The sequence below is a fragment of the Harmonia axyridis genome, chromosome 7 (genome assembly GCF_914767665.1).
Source record: "Harmonia axyridis chromosome 7, icHarAxyr1.1, whole genome shotgun sequence".
In the NCBI taxonomy this organism is placed as follows: Eukaryota; Metazoa; Arthropoda; class Insecta; order Coleoptera; family Coccinellidae; genus Harmonia; species Harmonia axyridis.
Genome location: NC_059507.1, coordinates 21506815 through 21529086, shown reverse-complemented (window position 1 = coordinate 21529086; position 22272 = coordinate 21506815). Strand labels below are relative to the sequence as shown.

The following is a 22272-nucleotide window of genomic DNA, read 5'->3' as shown; positions in this document are numbered from 1 at the left end:
CGTTCGAAGTTTCGGGTTGAGATTATGAATTAGTATAGCTGTGGATGCCTTCCTTATTCGGCTTTTTGGTATTGTTTCAGGTGACAGCTACTTTTACTACTTACATGGTTTACTTGATTCAATTTAAGGAAATGGAACTCCAAAAGAACAGGTAATTTTATGGTCTGATTCTGACAAAAAAGTACTAGAAATTGATAATTTGAAAACCTTGCTAGACGAATGATTGCCGAAACTTGCTTTTTACTAAGTTTACACGAATGGATTCCATACATATACGCGGAATTGGCCAAAGCACTGCAACTTTTCATAATTTTCGAAAGAGAACTAAAACTTTTGGGCCATGATAAAGAATGTTCACATACTCATCAAATCTTTCTTGTAACTAAAATGTTTCTCTGGTGTGTTTCTGGGTGAAATTTTTCCTCTGTATAATTTCCAATTTTTTTTTCTTTGATAACTGTTTTCACCTGTTAAAAAACATAAAAGAGAATTTGAGGAGAGTAATGAATTATACTGCTGAAATTGAATATATTTCAATAATCAGAATATTCATTGGAGGTAGTGTAAGTTCATACTTTAAGGAGATGAAATAAATTTGGAAGGATAATAAATATTTTGTTTTTTATTGGCCAATTCCAGATATATTAGTATTATCAGAAAATATATTGTATTATTCCTCTCTAGCAGCTCTAATGGAACAGTGCAAACATAGAAAATGCAAACAAGGAAGTTGAATGCCAATTAGAAAAAGAATGAAATTACATCCTTTATTTGAAGCAATTTTTAAAGAACTCAACATGTTGGAAATAGTGTAACTTTGGACTGAACCAAGACAATCAGCATATAAATTTGAAAATGAAAATCAATTAGTTTTTGTTTTTACATAACACATTGATTGATAATAAAAGAATATATTACAATAATTTGTAGTGTTATTATCAGAATTACCACTAATATCTTTCTATCCCAATACTGAAATTTGATTATAAATCAAAATAATTTTATTGAAATTCGAGAGTACATTAGACCTAATTGAAAAAATCTGTTACTTCTGCTAATTCACGTTCCCTGGCTTGCTCATGAGCCCAACGATTTTCTGCCAACTTATCAGTTAGAGTCCACTTAAAATGACATAATTTATGACCACATATTTTACACTTCTTATTGCCAAAAGGAGGCTTTTTCATAAAATCCAAGAGGCACTGTGAATGTAAAAGGTGTCCACAATATACCCTTTCAATGTGGTTGGGTGATTTTTCATCAAGCTCTAGTAACTGAAATTTATAAAATTAAGAAAGTGAATATGAGATTGTAACTGGAGTAATATTTACTGCTGGATTTTCAGGAAGACAGAGTTTATCGCAGATTTGACATTTTTCTTGAGGAAAATTCTTCACACAATTTATAAGAAATTCTATAGTTTTCTTCAGGGAAGGAGTGGGTTGAAAAGGAGCCTCATTCTTATTCTTTTTTAGAGGAGGCTCAACACATTTTCTAGCTATCTCTTTAGCTTGTGCTATAATATGTGTGTTCAAGGCCGCTGAGAAATTTGTTTTCACTTCTTCAAACCTGAAGTAGGTACATTATATTTATAATTGTGAAGCTTGATTGAAATATACTTACTCTATTTTTTTTAATGGATAATCATCTGGTATTTCAATTCTACACTCTAAGAAATATCTATCTCTTTTTACTTTGAAAATAATCGAAGAAGTTTTCTGTCTCAATTTCATCTCATCTTGATTCTGATCTAGTTTCAACTTCAACTCGTTTATTTCATCATAGCAACATGCTAAAGGAGTTTCGTCAATATATTTTCTTAAAAACTTCAATACAATCAGTATTTGTGGTTGATGCAAATACTTTTCAGCCTCTTTTTCACAAGAGCGCGTCAGTTTCTCTAAAAGATGTGCTGACAATGTTTTACTCTTCAACTCGACCAAGATTGGAGAGTTTGGATATTCTCGAGGAAAATATAGGCAGACAATAATTTTCTTGAATTGAGTTCTTTTTATTTCAACTCGCACCATAGAGCTGACACAAGATACAAGTTTTGAGCCTTGAACAACATTTTCACATAAACATTTAACTTCTGCAAGTTCATTTTCTAAAGATCCCATGTAATACAAACAGATACTCAGATTACCCTCAGATTAGTTCAAGTGAAATATACACCTATAAAACAAACAAAATTTTTAACGAAAACTAGAAATAGCTTTCTAGAGTAAAAAGTTTGAACAAAGATAAATAATAATAGGAATCTATAAAAATAATTTAGACAAGCCTAGATTTAGGTTACATAAAGAAGCATAGAACAATCAATTCTTCTTCTTCTTCTTATATCCTTTACTATGTGCTAGGACTCAGCCATTCGCACATCGAACAAATAACCTTCTCGGTTCTCTTCTCACATCAAAAGTAACTTAGGTTGCCGGACTCTGTTTGGACTGTCAGACTTCAGATAACTTGGATTCAGGATTTTCTTCTTCTCCTCAATCTTCTATCTAAGGAATGGGCTGCATTTCTGTCTCCAAATCACTGTCTGCGTACGGTATTTTATACTGCCTGACTAACCGTTAAACTCTCGGAGGAGGTAAATGTACTGGGATTTACCCTATTACTGAGACGTTACATTTGTGAGGAGTTTACAACTTAATCTTTGAAGCCAACAAAAAATTATACAACAAAATGTACACTGTAATATCATTAGAAAATATCAAGTCATATATGTTAAGAGGGAAGTTCGATATTCTTCTAGTATTTATGAGATCATCATAGAGCCTTGAGCAATTCATCATATTATCTCGACAATTAAAAAATATGTGAGGGATGTCACCCCTCTCTCCGCAACCACACAGATCTGAATCAACAACATGAATCCTCATCAAATGAGACGGAGTGCAACAATGCTCAGATCTTAACCTGTTCATTGTCACAATGTTACCCCTTGAAAGATCAATCCCCTTAAACCACGGTTTGACTCCAAAGGAACCAATGTGGACATATTTTGAAAAGGTACGATTCCCGATACTGACCTTCCACTCTTCTCTCCATCTTTCCCAAACAATTCTCTTGTATCTAGGCCAAAAGTCACTAATATCTGCCCTCTTGATAACTGATTCCTCAGAACCTTGTTTTGCAAGATTATCAGCCATGTCATTACCTTGTATATTAGTGTGACTTGGGATCCATATAAGTTTTATAGAGAAACCATGGTCACTCAGAAATAACAGGTTTGCTCTAATTGCGAGAGTGATATGGTCGTTTTTAGCTGAATTCCTCCATTTCGATATTTTTTCAAGGGCACTCATTGAATCTGAGATAATCAGACATCTTTTCAGATTTTTTCGTTTGATTACTCTTGTTGCTTCTAAAATGGCGATTAATTCTGCAGAACATATAGAAAAATGGTCAGGTATTTTCTGAGACATGGAGATACCCACAGGGCTATATATACCTATGCCTGTGAGAGTAGGAGTTTTGGAAGCATCCGTGAACACCATTATATGGTCAGGGAAATCTTTAGAGCAACGAGTAGTAAAAGGCAATGAGTTATCGGGAGAATCCTTTGAAAGGTCAAAGTTAATATATGGTATGAAAGATGAATGGACAGTTAAATCATGAGAAAAGCAGGGAAGCTGGTACGAGGAGTAGAAACTTTCTGAATTATTAATTAGAGAGAATGACTCTATTATGGGTGGAGGATTGCCAGCAGAAGTCCAATTTTTAAGGGAGAGGATTTTATTAAGGACAGGATCGTTAGAGATTCGATGCAACTTTGTGACGAATTTGGTTGCTAGGTAGAGTCTACGATATTTGAGGGGGAGTTCATTAGACTCCATCATAATAACGGGAATGGGGGTAGACTTCATGTATCCCATTGCTGTGCGCAAAGCTGAATATTGGACCCGGTCCAGTTTATTGAGAAGGGCTTTCTGACATTTCCCATAAAATATGGCACCATAGTCAAGGAAAGGGCGAACAGTGGCTTTATATAAAAGTAGCTGGGTCGATGGGTGGCTACCCCACCATGTCCTGCACAGAGCCCTCATTACATTAATACCCTGTAGTGATTTAGAACACATGTTGTGGATATGCTGAGACCAATCGAGGGACTGATGGATAGTGACACCCAGATATTTCACGGTTTTGGTCCAAGGGATACTCTGTTGGAACATATTCAATGATGGAATATTTGAAATGGCGTTTGATCTATTACAGCAGAGTGCTGAGGATTTTTCAGGCGATAATTGGAGCGATTTAGTGTTTGCCCATCTTTCAACACACTTCAATGCTTTGGTCATCTTTTCAAATGCTACTTTGAAGGAAGCTCCAGTTGAGATAATCGTGCTGTCATCTGCGTACTTCAACACAGTAACACCAGGGATATCTATGCAATTCTGTAAGTCACCAACAAAACAATTAAACAGTGTAGGATTCTTTGGAGAACCCTGCAACAAGCCTATATTCGACTGTTTGGGCCCAATAAGTTTTCCTAAGGATGGGTCAACGAGGAAAATATTTGTATGTACCGTCAGAGATCTCAACAGCTGTATAATAGGCAAAGGGACTTTCATGGACCTGAGAGTGTTCTCGAGAAGGTCAAAGCGCACAGAGTCATAAGCTTGCTTGATGTCCAAGAACACGATAATAACTACCTCATTCCTTGAGAATGCTGAATACATTGAAGCAACCAAATATGCCAAAGCGTCATTCACTGACTTCCCCTTACGGAAACCAAACTGAAGTTCTCGATTGTCAGTTGATTGCTGATAAATCCTCTCTAATCTGGTGGCCAGTAGAGATTCTAATATTTTTAAGATGCAAGATGTTAAAGCAATGGGGCGATAGCTGAGAGGATCATCTGGAGATTTATTTGGCTTACAGATGGGCACAACAACCGTGTCCTTCAGAGACAATGGGATATATGGGTTCTCAAACAAATTATTGAAGATCTGGGTCATTAACTCCTTGGCTTGAATTGGCAAACTTTTCAACATTCCATAAGAAATACCATCCTTACCTGGGCAAGATTCCTTTTTTGAATTAATGCACAGAATTAATTCATCCAGGGTGATAGGCGGGAAAGGTAAAGGACTGTATACTTCCGGTATATTCGTTTGAATATTCGATGTATTCTGAGGGGGGCACAATCGATCAATTATTTTTTGACCGCAGGTAGTCGAAGAGACCCGTTTTGCTGGAGGTTTGCAACCATGTTGGAATTTCGCTATATCTGACCACAACTTCGCACCGTTGCGAGTAGATAAATTCTCACAAAAAGCCCTGAAGGATTCACGCTTAGCATTCCGAATTTTATTTTTAACTGCTGCTTGGATATTCTTAGCATTAAGGTATTGTTCGGTAGTAGGATTTCGCAGGTACATTTTGAACGCTTCAGACCTTTTTTTAACAGCCTCAGAAAGCTCAACATTCCACCAAGACTTCCTATAAGTAGTTGGCTTAGGAGGTTTTTTCTTTGGAATGGATGAATCGGCAGCCTCTTTAATGAGATCGCAAAATTCTTTAAGGGTATTGGGTGTTCGGGATTGGATCCCATTGGCAATGGTTTCCTGATATTTACACCAGTCAGCCTGAGAGAGGTTGTATTCCCGTGTAGAGAACCGAATATATAAAAATTATAAAATGAGCGCGCGATAATTTGAAATGCTTTGTATTGAAAATATTTCAATTCAATTCAAGATTTTGAATGTGAAAATAAACAACGTACGAAAATAAGGTAATAAGCATTTCTTTTTGAATGAGCTATATTACCATTATATTCCTGTACGAGTTCTTTCACATCCAATATATTTGACAAGAATAGAGGCTTAAGTTCAGAGAAAACACAAATTCATATAAAAAAATCATCTATTTAAAATTTTACATTTTTTTAAATATTTCTAGTATGCCAAATTTTTAATGTGTCCTTCACAATTGCATATTCAGGCTATCAAACAGCTTATCCATAAAAATCATCAGCTCTGCAGTGCCCACAGCCTCTAGTGTCAATTAATTGTTGTCCTCGATATCTGTAAGAAGCAAAACATTCATAAGTACTTATATTTTCATCAAATTTATTGCAATAAATAGTTCTTAATTGACTCAATCAGAATTGAAAACTTTAATATACCATTTGTTTAAAATGTTGGAACTCACAACTACTTCCAAAAGTGTGCCCGATTAAAAGCTGTTGGAGAAACATAATTCATCAGTCTACTGAAATTTGCTGATGAATTAAGTTTCTCTACATTTTTTAGCCGCTCTTTGTATGATGAAACTTTTTTTGGATAATTCTCAGTTTTCTACTCTGATCAATCAGACATTTTGATAGATAACGTTCATTTTCAGTTAACCTTTTTCTATATATTATTGAAGTTTTCTGAGTGTGCTTAAAATTCTTCAAAGTCTCTGTTGATACTTCCCTCTCAACATCACTTTGGAGATGTATTCCTTCAGTGTCATGAACTTCTCCATCTTCCCCTTGATTTGAAGATCCTGTGAAATATAAATAGAAAAGTAAATAATAATTTTCTTGCCAATCATATATATTTATATATACATATGCAAAACTACTATTGAGGGTAAGTTTTTAAACAAAGATAATATTTATGGACAGCCGAAACATTCGTCTACGGTTAGCACTTCTCCTTGAGGACTATACTTAATCGCTTATCGTTTAACTTTTACACAGAAGAAAATATAACAAAATTTAACTCACCAGGAAGAAATAATTCAGGGATAGCAGTTGTCAAATTCCTTTAAGGCTATCTAATTTCACTTCTTACAAATTTGTTGAGGAGTTTTAGAGTTGAGCAATGGATAACTAACTTTTTCGAGCCAAAGTTTGAAAATTGTTGGCTGCTTCTCTTCATTCGAAAACGATGACGTTTACTATACATATCTCCACAGTTAGGAACACAATATTTGTTGGATTTCAAAGTTGACTGCGACATAATAAATCTCTTACCAAAAATAAGGTTCGACGGATCAACTGAAAATTTTTGAGGTTAAGTAAATAATTCTCGAGGTAAACAGAAAATCAGCGATGCGAGCGGTCTCTGGAAGGTGTTGGTGGAACTAAATTACTGTTTCAGAGTTTAGTACCTCAGTTTCTCCTCTATATATACTTACTCTATGCATACCCGTTCGAAGTTTCGGGTTGAGATTATGAATTAGTATAGCTGTGGATGCCTTCCTTATTCGGCTTTTTGGTATTGTTTCAGGTGACAGCTACTTTTACTACTTACATGGTTTACTTGATTCAATTTAAGGAAATGGAACTCCAAAAGAACAGGTAATTTTATGGTCTGATTCTGACAAAAAAGTACTAGAAATTGATAATTTGAAAACCTTGCTAGACGAATGATTGCCGAAACTTGCTTTTTACTAAGTTTACACGAATGGATTCCATACATATACGCGGAATTGGCCAAAGCACTGCAACTTTTCATAATTTTCGAAAGAGAACTAAAACTTTTGGGCCATGATAAAGAATGTTCACATACTCATCAAATCTTTCTTGTAACTAAAATGTTTCTCTGGTGTGTTTCTGGGTGAAATTTTTCCTCTGTATAATTTCCAATTTTTTTTTCTTTGATAACTGTTTTCACCTGTTAAAAAACATAAAAGAGAATTTGAGGAGAGTAATGAATTATACTGCTGAAATTGAATATATTTCAATAATCAGAATATTCATTGGAGGTAGTGTAAGTTCATACTTTAAGGAGATGAAATAAATTTGGAAGGATAATAAATATTTTGTTTTTTATTGGCCAATTCCAGATATATTAGTATTATCAGAAAATATATTGTATTATTCCTCTCTAGCAGCTCTAATGGAACAGTGCAAACATAGAAAATGCAAACAAGGAAGTTGAATGCCAATTAGAAAAAGAATGAAATTACATCCTTTATTTGAAGCAATTTTTAAAGAACTCAACATGTTGGAAATAGTGTAACTTTGGACTGAACCAAGACAATCAGCATATAAATTTGAAAATGAAAATCAATTAGTTTTTGTTTTTACATAACACATTGATTGATAATAAAAGAATATATTACAATAATTTGTAGTGTTATTATCAGAATTACCACTAATATCTTTCTATCCCAATACTGAAATTTGATTATAAATCAAAATAATTTTATTGAAATTCGAGAGTACATTAGACCTAATTGAAAAAATCTGTTACTTCTGCTAATTCACGTTCCCTGGCTTGCTCATGAGCCCAACGATTTTCTGCCAACTTATCAGTTAGAGTCCACTTAAAATGACATAATTTATGACCACATATTTTACACTTCTTATTGCCAAAAGGAGGCTTTTTCATAAAATCCAAGAGGCACTGTGAATGTAAAAGGTGTCCACAATATACCCTTTCAATGTGGTTGGGTGATTTTTCATCAAGCTCTAGTAACTGAAATTTATAAAATTAAGAAAGTGAATATGAGATTGTAACTGGAGTAATATTTACTGCTGGATTTTCAGGAAGACAGAGTTTATCGCAGATTTGACATTTTTCTTGAGGAAAATTCTTCACACAATTTATAAGAAATTCTATAGTTTTCTTCAGGGAAGGAGTGGGTTGAAAAGGAGCCTCATTCTTATTCTTTTTTAGAGGAGGCTCAACACATTTTCTAGCTATCTCTTTAGCTTGTGCTATAATATGTGTGTTCAAGGCCGCTGAGAAATTTGTTTTCACTTCTTCAAACCTGAAGTAGGTACATTATATTTATAATTGTGAAGCTTGATTGAAATATACTTACTCTATTTTTTTTAATGGATAATCATCTGGTATTTCAATTCTACACTCTAAGAAATATCTATCTCTTTTTACTTTGAAAATAATCGAAGAAGTTTTCTGTCTCAATTTCATCTCATCTTGATTCTGATCTAGTTTCAACTTCAACTCGTTTATTTCATCATAGCAACATGCTAAAGGAGTTTCGTCAATATATTTTCTTAAAAACTTCAATACAATCAGTATTTGTGGTTGATGCAAATACTTTTCAGCCTCTTTTTCACAAGAGCGCGTCAGTTTCTCTAAAAGATGTGCTGACAATGTTTTACTCTTCAACTCGACCAAGATTGGAGAGTTTGGATATTCTCGAGGAAAATATAGGCAGACAATAATTTTCTTGAATTGAGTTCTTTTTATTTCAACTCGCACCATAGAGCTGACACAAGATACAAGTTTTGAGCCTTGAACAACATTTTCACATAAACATTTAACTTCTGCAAGTTCATTTTCTAAAGATCCCATGTAATACAAACAGATACTCAGATTACCCTCAGATTAGTTCAAGTGAAATATACACCTATAAAACAAACAAAATTTTTAACGAAAACTAGAAATAGCTTTCTAGAGTAAAAAGTTTGAACAAAGATAAATAATAATAGGAATCTATAAAAATAATTTAGACAAGCCTAGATTTAGGTTACATAAAGAAGCATAGAACAATCAATTAAATATATTTAAAACCACAGAACACTATATATAAAACTTTGATCTTCTCCAAAATATATCAAACTTTTTTTGATTTGCTCTACTTTAGTTTGTGGTAGAAATGGTAGATTATATATTTTCCCTACTTTAGCGTTGGAGTAGTTGAGCATTTGTAACCTCCTTTGAAACCATTTCTCCCACATACGACATAAGGAGCATTACCTCTTTTCAGAAGGGAAGGATTTTTAATGAACGAAAAAATATTAATTTGGTCAGTCTTCTTCTTTGATATGAAGAATCTATGAAACAATGTTTGGAACATACTTCAATCTTTTGATAAATTCTTCAGTTGATTCAACAAGAAGAAATGTATAGATATTTCAACAGAATCAAGCGAAAAAGCATTAAGTAGAAATGAGTGCAGGAAAGAACCACCTGAAAGATGGGCTTATTGATTTAACTGCCGGATCATTAGGTTTGATTTTTATTTTGTATAAATGTCCTCTTTGAATGTTAAAATTAGTATACGGGCTGTTTTTTACTTTTAGGGGGAATTGCAGTGGTATATGTAGGACAACCATTAGATACTGTGAAAGTAAAAATGCAAACTTTTCCTTCTCAAAACGGTAGTATGATAAAATGTATGAAAAATACAATTATGTCAGAAGGTATACTAAAGGGATTGTATGCTGGGACAGTACCAGCTCTAGTATGTAATATAGCCGAAAACTCTATTTTATTTTTGTCTTATGGAGTTTGCCAAAAAATCATCCAAAAAATACACAATGATGGAGAATTGAAACACCTTTCAGCTTTAAATAATGCTTGTGCAGGATCTCTAGCTTCATTTGTAGCATCTCTTGCAATATGTCCAACAGAATTAATAAAATGTAAACTTCAAGCTCTATATGAAACTAAAACCGGAAAAACTACATCTCAGATTGGACCTATAAACTTATTCAAAAATATTCTAAGGCAGGAAGGAGTTAAGGGTCTATATAGGGGATTCATTCCAACTGTTGCTAGAGAAATGCCTGGTTATTTCTTTTTTTTTGGAGGATATGAAGGTATAGTATATATTAATATGAAAACAGCTACTGAGATTATCATTATTAACTACTAAATTTGATAATTTTTTTCTAAATGAGAAAAAATTTTTCATTCATTTATAACTTAATAATTTTCAAGCATTTATTTTCAGGTACTAGGCAATTACTAGCTTCAACAGGGCAAGATAAAGATGAAATAGGACTATGGAAAACTATGGTAGCTGGTGGTGTTGGTGGAGCCCTCTTCTGGACCTCAACTTATCCTATTGATGTAGCCAAGTCTCGAATACAAGTAAATGGTAGCAAGGATAGCTTGATTCGGTTGATTGTGAAAATTATCAAGAGTGAAGGATTATCAGCTCTTTATCATGGGCTGACTCCTACATTAGTGAGAACAATTCCAGCAACTGCAGCATTGTTTGTCACTTATGAATATTCTAAGAAAGTTTTATATTATATGTTCTCTCAGAATTGAGTCTCATGATGATGAAGTTGAAACTAGTCAATTACATGTTATTTCAACAATATTGTGATCATTATTAATTTGAAAAAATTAATTTTTAATAAGTAATTTCAAATTCTTTTAGGGACCACTTAATAAAAATAAAATACTTGGGGGAAAGTTAACCCTCTTTGCTCAGATATAGCAAAAAAATAAAAAGCTGGATATTTGAAATTGAATAAATTATTCATACTCAAAATTTTAAATTTTTTATTTAACATTTCAGTCTTTCTTAATAGAAATTATGGTTAAGCTTAGATTTTGAAGAAAATCTACTAGAGAATCATCTACTTCCTTTCTTGTTTCATTTAATACAAGACCACTTTCAGGAACAAATTTCTTCTGCTTTATGAGGCAGTTTATGTAGTCTGATATATCATCTTTTTCGATTATTCTAAAGAAATGTGCAATAATAATAGGAACATCCTTTTTCATTATTGTCTGAAATTCCAGATGTCCATACACTTCAATAATCTCATTCAATTTAGGTTGAATTTCAAGCATTCTTGTGTTTAAGAAAATCAAAAACTTCTTATCGTTAATTTCGTATCCTTGAATATATGGAATATTACAATCACTGTTTTTATATTGTCCTATTATTTTCAAATAGTCATTCTTAGGGTATTTTCCAGAAGTGTAATTCAACACTTCTCTGAATGAGTGAAAAACGTAAACTTTGTTAACTGTAGGGCATATTGGATTTTTGAGCTTTAAGAAAATTGCACTCTCACAATTAGGAATGAAATAATCACCTGAACAAATCCATTGTTTCCTAGGTATTTGAGGTTTTTTAGTTTTCTGTATTTCAGGTGTACCAGGAATGATATCATTCGCAAGTGATGAATTACAATCCATAGTGTTTTCGAGATCCGACATTTTTACCTTTTCGTTTATTGTTTTCAAGCATAGACCATTATTTGTCTATGAGAATAACATACGGGTCCCTTCCATTCTTCAGTTTACTGCTGGACATACTTCGAATTTGGGAACTTTATGGTCCAAGGTACAAGCTAAGCGCTACTTGTAATCACAGAAAATCATCTCCACAGCATTCTTGACCACGAATTTTAATGAATGCTCGTTAGTATTTCAATATCTAGTGCCACCTATGTTTAATTAAGTGCACTAGTTAGTTGGGACTTCGCTCATAGATGACAGGTCTATCATAATAGAAAAGTTTTCTGCGGCCGAATTTCGGAATTGAAGATAATAAATTTATTGTGAGAAATGAGAATTAATTTTATTGTAATCAGAGTACTTAACTCTGGGATTGTAATCAAATCAGATGATGAAACTCAAAATAGTACAGAGTTTTTATAAATTAATGAATTGGAATGGCATTTTAATTTACAGATTTGAAATCGAAATCCACGAAATAAGAATTGATAATATAAAATTCACATTTGTCCATTTAAAAAATTCAACATATAAAATAGGGAACAGTATTCATGAAAAGCAGACAAAGAAAATGAAAGGCCACTAAAAGTTATAATAAGACACTATTTGATTAATTTCATATCAAAACTCGAGATGAAATTAAGTAGGTGTAATTCAAAATAAGTAAGTAATAATAAAAAATATATTTCCAACATATCACAAAATTACAAGCCATAATAAATAGTAAAATACAAATATTAACAAGTATTTACAAAGGAATGAATAAAACAAACATTTGATTCAGTAGTTTCTTATAGTTTCATATTTTTATTTTACGGAAACTTCTTAATATTGGATAAATATTATCAAGTGCTTCCTTAATATCATTTCTAGTTTTCGCTCCTGTGAAAACAACTTTTCCATTGACAAATATTAAAAGGACTAATTGGGGTTTGATCATGCGATATATAAGTCCGGGGAATAATTCTGGTTCATAACTAAAAAAGGAAACAATTTAGAAAGAACATGAAAGGATTTCATCAGACAAAACTTACCTGCTAAATTGGTTATGCATTTGATTCAAGTTCTCCAGTTTTATTGGGAATTTGAGATCACATGTAGCTACTAAGTTTTGTATTGTGAATTCTTCAAACTTTATCTAAAAAAAAAAAAATGTCAAAGATTAGCTCATTACAACATATTTTCTCATTGAAGTATGAATTTTTATTATACATAATATACAGGGTGTTCCTACATTAGACGTACAAACAAAAATGAGAAATTACCCGAATAATTACAAGAAAATGTAATACAGTAAATTTTTGAGATACAGGGTGTTAAAAGTTTGATTTTTTCTCATAGTATCTGCAAAACACAAGATCCTTAACTGAAATTTGGCATAGTTTTTCAGGTGACTATGTAATAATAATAATAATAATAATTTATTAATCCTCTGAGACAAATAAATGTATAGGATAAGTCATACAGATAAAAAGAAAAATTATTCAAGTAATCACTATTACATCATTGAGGTAATCATTTACAGTATAATAACATCTATTCACTAATGACTTTTTTACAATTTTCTTGAACTTACTAAAAACAAGAGATCTAATAGTGTGAGGCAAATGGTTGTATAGTTTAACACATTGATAAATAGGAGATTTTTCTAACTTTGTTGTTCTGTGCTTGGGAACATACAATGTTCTCTCACTCCTGGTTCCGTAGTTATGAAAACTAGACAATTGTATGAATTTTCCCTCATTCTCCTTCACATATAGTAGACATTTCAAAATGAAAATTGACGATAAGGTCATAATATTGTTTTCTATAAATATGGGTCTACACGAAGAACGTGGAGGTATGCTGAATACCATACGTAAAATACGTTTTTGTATTATGAAAGCCCTTCCAACATCCGAAGAGTTTCCCCACAGTAGAATATTATACGACAGGTGGCTATAGACCATGCTATAATATATATTTATTATCGATTCTAAAGGAAGTAGGGTTTTCACCCTATTTATGGCAAAATAAGAACTGTTCAGTTTTTTGCATACAGAATCAATGTGCATACCCCATTTTAAATTATTATCGAGGTGAATGCCAAGAAATTTAGTACCACTCTTAGATAGAATAGCACTATCCAAATGACGAATCACCAGCTCACGATCACTATAGATAATTGTGAAATGGATACATTCGGTTTCATCGATATTGATCATTAAATTATTCTTATGACACCATTTCACAAAGCTCTGTAGTAGAAGCTCACAGAGAGCCTGAAGTTCCTCGAATGTTGGGGCCGAAACTACTACCGAAGCATCATCAGCGAAGAGACTCAACTTTTGTTGCGTCCCTCCTATCGAAGACGAAAAGCGTCTACACGTTAGCAAATCCAAGAAAATTACTCTTAAATTTACAGGGAGATCATTGATGAAGAGTAAAAATAAAAGAGGCCCAAGGACGGATCCTTGTGGCACTCCTAGATTAAGATCGTGCTCGTCTGATAGACATCCTTCAAGTTTTACAGATATGGATCTACCCTCGAGATAGCTGCGGACCCAATCCAAAAATACACCTCGAAAACCCAAATTGTAACACTTGTCAACTATAAATTGAAATGAAAGACTATCGAATGCTCGCGAGAGGTCAAAAAATAAACCTGCTACATGCAAGCCATTGTCAAGACATTCATACACATAATTAATAAAGGAAACTGCAGCTGTTTCCGTTGAGTGACCCGATCTGAAACCATGTTGGGCATTATCGAGTACATTGAATTTGTCAAGATATTTGATCATTCTGTTGAACACAATTCTTTCGAACACTTTAGAAAATATACTTACAATAGAAATAGGTCTATAATTCATGATACTATTTATATCATTTTTTTTGAAGATTGGAACAACTAAGGCCTTTTTCAGAATAGTAGGAAAAATGCCAGAACTTACAGAGAGATTAATACAGTGAGTAAAATGTCCACAAATATCTGAGCTTATCAACTTCAGAATTCTGGCAGATATAGAATCAGCTCCTGCACACTTATTGTTTTTTAGTAACTTTATTATATCAGCAACTTCACACTCAATCACTGGATAAAAGAAAAATGTTGTATTCAGCATTACTGCAGAAGTACATGAGGAAGACAAAGATCCCCCATAGTATAAATGAAGAGTGGTTTCGGTTACCGTTGAAAAATAATTGACAAAAATTTTTGATAATTCGTTGGGATCATTATGCAAAACACCATCAACGAGCAGTTCAATACAATAATACAGTAGAATAAGTATATGACCTTTAGACCCTCGAAAGAAGTACAATTTTCTACGTCAAATTGGCAGCTACGTTGCCAAATTGAAAATAGCATTTATTTATTCGTATTGTTAGGATAGGCTTATGTCAAGCAGAGGACTGTGTGATAATGATATATTACTACCATTCAATTCGGAGCTCCGAGTTTTCAATAAACTTTATTTGAATATTTTAATCACTTTATCCGTAAAGCTTACGAAGAAAAGAACTAAGCAAAGAAAATCTCTACCTCTGCTATCAAGTGCTCCATCTTATTGACAAAAAAAATCCATAATTACATTTGGCGTATAAAATTATATATGTGGATCAATTATCATGTTGATATGAAATGAAATGGTAAATATAACTATGTATTTTTTAAACCATTCCATTTGAGGTTCTGTCAGTGGCCAATGCATTTCCATAAACATTTTGGCTGTTAGTTGAATTTTTTTGTAGCATTAACAGTCGTATTCAGAATCAGAATAAATATTTAGAGATAAAGATATTATTATATATAATTGTCGCGACCGATGGCGAGAATTAGTGAAATACTGCTTACTTTACTTAATTACCTGATTAATTCTTCGATCTGGCAACGTAGCTGACATTTTAACGTAGCGGATTCGAGGGTCTCAAGGTCATATAGCTATTCTACATGATTTCCGTTATTCAAATTAAGAGTTCACATCACGTGAAATGTAAATTTCGATTGCAAATATACAGGGCGATATATTTTTTGGAACAGGGTCCCCTTTTTCTCTTATTTGGTGGACCAAGGGAGGTTTGAAAAATGTAAAAAACACTGTAATCTAATACTAAACTCTTCGGATAATAAATAAATAAAATAAATAAGTTTATTGAAGCAGAAAAAAATATAACGAATAACAGTTTCTGAAATAGAATTAATTTCTAAGATACGCATCAATAAACAAATTACAACCCACAAAAGTATACACTTGTTGTAGTTTTGTCGTATCTGCTACCGATTTGGAGAAAGAAATTTCAAACAATTCTCCAGTAAACCTCAAGAAAATCCAAGTTATTATAAAGATCCAATTGATAAGATGTGAGGAAAAAATGAATTATTAATTACCTAATCTGTAGGAAAGACTAATAAAGATTCACTACTCTGATATATTAATCACAAAAAAAAAATGGGACTACAAGAAACATCCTGTACCTCGAAAACAAAGCTTATTCAGGCCCATATTTATAGGACCTCATTCTTAAAATTATTCAAGGAATCTGTCATTTTCCTTTGTACCTCTAATTTAGGAATTCATAACTTTTTTTAGTGTAAATCATCAAAAATTTAAATGTAATGGCTGCGTTCAGCGGAAAGAGCTTTTGTAATTTTGATTCTCAAGTGCTCACAGATACTAAAGTGATACAAGAGCAGTTTTCTGAATGATTAGAAAATACCTAACCTCTAAAACCTTTGCTTCAAAAGTTTTCACAAGGTGTTGTTCTTTGTCAGCTCAATTCAACGTCGCTCAGAAAACTGGCGTCCGCTTACATGTTGCGCATGCACACACTGATCATATTTGTACAGCGAAAATTTTTCCAGAGTTTGTATTTGCTGAACTCAGTCAATAATAACATTTTTTTTTTTCATCATATTTCAAGCCTATCTCTTGTATTTTTCAATTACTACTACTCACAGTTAAATATATAATAAAATACCTATACTCACATTAAAACCTAATTTTTGTATGATTCTGGCAAATTTTTTCAGTGCTAAAAGGCTGGATTGTTCATTACGTCCACCTGTACATACCATTTTGCCAGATCTGAAAATTAAGGCAGTTGTTCTGGGTTCACGGATTCTCATAACTAATCCATGGAATCTTGCAGGGTTATATTCAGAATTTCTAGTCCTTGCATTAATTACAGACAGGTCTAATTGAGTATCTAATGAAACCGTTGCAACACAATTTCTGAAAAGATTGAAATTTATTAGTTAAAATGATAATATTAGGTAATAAAAAACTGGAAATCTATTTATGGCCTTAGGTCAATGTCACAAATTACCAAAGTGGTATCTTGAAAAAATGATTAAGCTTAGAATGTGGTATAAGAAACTCTTACTCACTGAAAAGTAATCGTGGTATTTGGTTCTCCACCACCGCCAGGGATTGCAACAAGCATGGTAGAATTCGATTTTTCAAGCTAAAAAACAAGAAGAATTAATAAAATGTCACAGTGTTATGTTAATTGTCTTACATTTGAAGGTGATACATAAGGGGGAGTCCAATTTGGTGCAGAATGTGGTGCCTTAGGTGGACTATTCAATAAGGCCTTTAAATGAGAATTCTCTTGCGATGTTTCTTGTTGCAACTCCATGATATTTTATGATATATATGTAATTACTACTTAATAAGACAGTGGTGGCATTAGAACTAGGGCAATAATTCAATAACAACTAAAACTAAATCATTTTCTTCAGACATATATAACCTTAAAAGAGCTAGAGCACTAACCACAGACAAACACAAATGTACGCATAGAATTAGGGTTTTTCTTTTATACAAGGTCCTGTGCTGCCATAGCTGCTGTTCGGTATGTCACACCGTTCGCACATATTTAGTATTCTGTTCGCATATATTTAGTATTCTGTGGTTCGCACCATTCCCACCACAGAATACTAAATAATATTTATTTTACAGAGAATTTCCAAGTATATTTTCATTTACGATTGAGACTAAGGTTCAATTGTTGAAAGTAATCTCGGACTAACTAATTTACATTTGCTGCAACCAATTTTTATGGAAGAAATAATCAAAAAATATTAAAAAAAAGCATCGAAAATATTTCGAATTGTTTAGTTCTAATTCTGGAAGATACCATAGAAATCAAAATAAGGCACTAAAAACACAATGGCAAAAACGATTTTTCTCTAATTCTGTGGTTATTCCGTTCATTCTTCCACATCTTGTAGAACAAAATCGTGCGAGAATATATCAGAAACGCACAGTTTTCATGGTTATATTTTATTATTCTATGTTGGCACTCCGAACTTTCCGCCACGGCTTTATCTGTCAATTGACCATATTCACCGTCGCCATATTGTTTTGCGACAATACCAACTACCCAGTGTTCCCAACGAAGAAATATTGAGTTTACTAGAAAAATTCCACAATATAAAGTTTATAAGTGAAGTTTATGTGTACCTTTTCTGGCTGCTACGCCAGATAGGCTTGTTTGGGACAACATTGTGCAAAAATTTCACCTTTTGGAAATAAAAAGATTAGTGAAAGGTGGTTTTCTGAACAAATTAATTGTGGCCGAGTGTATAAATGAATGCTTCGCTCCATTTTTGGAAATAGTCAGTGGAAGAATAGTCTTTATGGCTGATAGTATTTTTGATATTAGCGGTATTTTTGTAGTAAACTCAATATTTCTCCGTTGGGAACACTGGGTAGTTGGTATTGTCGCATAACAATATGGCGACGGTGAATATGGTCAATTGACCATATTCACCGTCGCCATATTGTTTTGCGACAATACCAACTACCCAGTGTTCCCAACGGAGAAATATTGAGTTTACTAGAAAAATACTGCTAATATCAAAAATATTATCAGCCATAGAGATTATTTTTCCTCTGACTATTTCCAAAAATGGAGCGAAGCCTTCATTTATACACTCGGCCACAGTTAATTTGTTCATAAAACCACCTTTCACTAATGTTTTTATTTCCAAAAGGTGAAATTTTTGCGAAATATTGTCCCAAACAAGCCTATCTGGCGTAGCAGCCAGAAAAGGTACACATAAACTTCACTTATAAACTTTATATTGTGGAATTTTTCTAGTAAACTCAATATTTCTCCGTTGGGAACACTGGGTAGTTGGTATTGTCGCAAAACAATATGGCGACGGTGAATATGGTCAATTCATCAATTTGCCTTAAATAAATCAGTTCTGCCAACCAACATTTTTCAATGCAAAAATCACTAAATTATATTTATGGAAATGTTTCATTAATTTCAATGAAAATGCAATGAATTAGAGAAAATAATGTATAATACTCGTACAGAAGGCTCATTCTACCACTCGTTCATTCCAAAACTCGCCACTTCGTGGCTCGTTTTTGAATTTTGAACTCGTGGAAGAATATCAGTGCCTTCTGCACTTGTATTATAAATAACTATTACGAAGTTACAGGAAGGTAAAGGAATTTCTCCTCATTGAACATGGCGCAAATGAATGAAAAAATGATAGCAGGAGTTTTTAGGCGATCATAAATGAATTTAGCTTTGTAAAAGGCACTAGGGTCCTATTTTTTTTTCACAAATATGAAAGTCAATGCCAGTACGCACAACACTGTAGTTGCTGTAGACGTGGTATTCAACCTGAAACCTTAATGAGGTATCCATATTTACCAAACCTCGTTCAAATATCCCAAACGGTTTCGATGTAATTATTCGAAGTCCGGTGCCGGTACGCCGTAACTATCGTTACTTTGGAACCGGTTACTTTACGTTTGTGGAACGCGCGACTACGTTACTCAAAAATACCGTTCCAAAATCGCGGTATTGAAATACCGTCCCATCCCTACTAACCTATAAATACTTGTAGCTGTTTAGGTAAACAAAGTGATGAAGTAAACTTTTTGAGAAATTTGCATTTTATTTCTTGATTTTGGGTATCTGTGGGAACCATTTCATTCGAGGAAAAAAATGTGCTCTTAATAACGAATTTTTCAAGAACCTATACGTTTCTCATCAAAACACCATATGTAATTTGATCCTACTGAAAGAATTAAAAATAATACTGATAAATCCTGAATTTTATTAGAAATAAGAATTTACCTATATGTATAATGTAGTATTGTTACAGAATGCTACTGCATACTGAATATTATTTTTTCGGCAACCGTCCGGGAAGTGCTCTCCTCCCGGACGCTTTTTCTCTGAGAAAGTAGCATTTCCCGGCCTAGTCCGGAAAGTACGTACTTCCCGGACTAGGCCGGAAAAGAATCATAGAATCCATAGCAACCGAGATAACGGCTGACAGTTCATATGAAATTAGTTGTCAAAAATTTGCATGTTTTTTGATCGCAATCGCAATTAAATATGGAAAGCAGCAGCGATAGTGTTATTTTACATGGTTGCCGAAAAAATATTGTACGCAACACGCCCGAAAATGGTTTTTTTGGACTCACAGACTTCCAGGACTCGCTTACGCTCGTCCTGGAATTTTGTCTATTCGTCCAAAAAAACCCTATTTTCCGGACTTGTTACGTAAATTACTATTTTTTATATTGAATATAAGTAATTTATTCTGTAATATGGACACACCAATGGGATTGTTTTGAAAGAAAAATAATGAACTTGTTACCTAAGTACTTTTTTATATATTGGATCAATATAGCATAAAAAAAGCAGATCACAATGCAGAACCAAATTAATTATCAGTAATGTTATTATAAAATTATACATTAAATACACTTTTTCCAAAATCATTGTAGGAAAAGGTACAAAAATACATAATTCTGTTGAACAAAATAATCTTCCAATACTGGTGGTTTTACATAAAAAGAAATACTTGATTACTTCCATTCAAACAGGTACTGATATTTTACATAGTGATGATACTTGGTCAATAAGTTTCTCTAATAGTTCCATCGATAAAACCCCAGTAGTTTGGTACAGCTCCTCCCATACCTATAACGAATTGGTAGACTAAAAACGAATTAAGGTAATATATAATTTAAGTTCAATTCAGCTAATAGCTTACCTGTACATATAGCTGATAACTATTTCTATAAAGCCACTTATGTGCATTCAAATTATTTTAGAAGTGTCCATGATTTTCCATAATGAAGTTTGCAGTTATAAAAATAAACTTCGATAATGATTGCGAGACTTGCAGTAAAAATTTTCCGAGTCAACTAGTCGATTTGTTTCAATTGTTTTTGATATATTTTCAACACCAACTGTATCTATTATGAAAAATCAATTCCTCTATAATGGTCCCAGCTAAAATTGCTAACGCTATTTGTTCTTTCATTTTCGATTATGAACTTTTACCAAATGAATCATTCAATCATTTGATTTATCAGAATACAAAATAAAGGTGAATAAATATAAATATGTCAAATTTAAAGATCTGTCACTTTACTGACTTTCGTTGAAAGCATCTTGCAATAGTTCACTTTTAACGTCCACGATAGAGGATCCTTTATTACAGGATCTTTTAATAAAAGATCGCTTATTTGTGCGTTGTAATAACTCTCTATTAATGTTCTAAGCAATTTATCTATTCTCTATTCTATTTATTCTCAGGAAAAAGTCAAGTTGGTACAACAAGAAATCAGATCTGAACATTGAAAAGATCTTTGAAATTTGAATTGTTTGATGTTTTTTAGATAGCGACCAGCCTTTCGCAATATGAGAGCTAAAAGAAATGAATTAAGAACCAATTTTTACGAAAATAAGGTTATGCATATCTGTCAAATAACCTAATCTGTTGACTGTTCTGCAATATAATATTTACATAACAAATGGTGAGAATATGAACTTTCGATCAGATGATTGGTCTACAATAGTGAAAACTCAAAACAACAGGAGCATTATCAGTTCAGTTCAGACTATGAACTTATTCGTTTAATTTAACTGTAAATGATGTCTCAGAAGTATAAAGTTATTGATTTGTATAAAAGAGTGAGTTATTTCAAATTAACATGAGATTTTGTATACGCTTTTTACCTACTTCTAGTTACTTCATCTGGGCAAAGACTATCCATCAGGATACGACTTATTCCGTTCGAAACTGCATAATGTATTTTTGAAAAATAGTAAGGAAAATGATCCTGTGAAAATAGAAAAAATGATAGCTCATGGAGAATATGTTGTCAAAGAATTAGAGGCCTTATACATGTTGAAGAAATTCCGAACTCTAAAGAGGCGTTATTATGATAACTGATATTGATTTCATTGTGATTCAATGTAGTGCAATAATTTGTTCTAAGTATAAATTTTCTTATTTTTTAACCGAATTTTGATTTCAACTTAATGTTAAGATATTAATTCACTAGAAAAATTCTCGTTTCAGTGTATATGTACTGGCAAATAGAAATTAGTCTTCAAGCATAGGTAA

At 32.8% G+C, this 22272-nt stretch overlaps 6 protein-coding genes and 1 long non-coding RNA gene across 8 annotated transcripts in view; 3 read left to right on the top strand and 4 right to left on the bottom strand.

Annotated features, from left to right (window-relative positions):
• LOC123684227 overlaps positions 1-823 on the top strand; it is a 28664-nt gene extending 27841 nt beyond the window's left edge. The window contains exons 4-5 of one of the 2 annotated variants that reach the window (XM_045623404.1): positions 81-151; positions 688-823. In XM_045623404.1, the coding sequence (XP_045479360.1) occupies positions 81-151; positions 688-712 (96 nt within the window). In that variant the 3' untranslated portion in view covers positions 713-823. Of the gene's footprint in view, positions 1-80; positions 152-684 lie in introns of both variants that reach the window. The other variant, XM_045623403.1, reaches the window with a different exon arrangement.
• LOC123684226 lies at positions 605-2316 on the bottom strand. The gene is made up of 3 exons (XM_045623402.1): positions 1624-2316; positions 1332-1569; positions 605-1274 (listed from the first exon to the last, which is right to left on the bottom strand). Exons 1-3 carry the CDS (start codon positions 2118-2120, stop codon positions 1029-1031), a joined length of 981 nt encoding a protein of 326 aa, XP_045479358.1. The 5' UTR covers positions 2121-2316; the 3' UTR covers positions 605-1028.
• A 3537-nt stretch (positions 2317-5853) lies between these two features.
• Positions 5854-7143, bottom strand: LOC123684193. The gene is made up of 3 exons (XR_006748115.1): positions 6722-7143; positions 6357-6498; positions 5854-6032 (listed from the first exon to the last, which is right to left on the bottom strand). It is a non-coding gene; the product is annotated as an uncharacterized LOC123684193 (long non-coding RNA).
• Positions 7144-7750: 607 nt separating this feature from the next.
• On the bottom strand, positions 7751-9457 carry LOC123684191. The gene is made up of 3 exons (XM_045623358.1): positions 8770-9457; positions 8478-8715; positions 7751-8420 (listed from the first exon to the last, which is right to left on the bottom strand). The coding sequence occupies exons 1-3, from the start codon at positions 9264-9266 to the stop codon at positions 8175-8177; spliced, it is 981 nt and encodes a 326-aa protein (XP_045479314.1). The 5' UTR covers positions 9267-9457; the 3' UTR covers positions 7751-8174.
• Positions 9458-9620: 163 nt separating this feature from the next.
• Positions 9621-11069, top strand: LOC123684192 (mitochondrial ornithine transporter 1-like). The gene is made up of 3 exons (XM_045623359.1): positions 9621-9924; positions 9998-10516; positions 10651-11069. Exons 1-3 carry the CDS (start codon positions 9864-9866, stop codon positions 10971-10973), a joined length of 903 nt encoding a protein of 300 aa, XP_045479315.1. The 5' UTR covers positions 9621-9863; the 3' UTR covers positions 10974-11069.
• A 1496-nt stretch (positions 11070-12565) lies between these two features.
• Positions 12566-17664, bottom strand: LOC123684615 (TATA-box-binding protein 2). Its single transcript, XM_045623936.1, has 5 exons — positions 17397-17664; positions 17266-17342; positions 16867-17110; positions 12932-13035; positions 12566-12874 (listed from the first exon to the last, which is right to left on the bottom strand). Exons 1-5 carry the CDS (start codon positions 17514-17516, stop codon positions 12697-12699), a joined length of 723 nt encoding a protein of 240 aa, XP_045479892.1. The 5' UTR covers positions 17517-17664; the 3' UTR covers positions 12566-12696.
• A 3990-nt stretch (positions 17665-21654) lies between these two features.
• On the top strand, positions 21655-22166 carry LOC123683991 (electron transfer flavoprotein regulatory factor 1). Its single transcript, XM_045623035.1, has 2 exons — positions 21655-21836; positions 21892-22166. The coding sequence occupies exons 1-2, from the start codon at positions 21795-21797 to the stop codon at positions 22096-22098; spliced, it is 249 nt and encodes an 82-aa protein (XP_045478991.1). The 5' UTR covers positions 21655-21794; the 3' UTR covers positions 22099-22166.
• Positions 22167-22272: the final 106 nt, after the last annotated feature.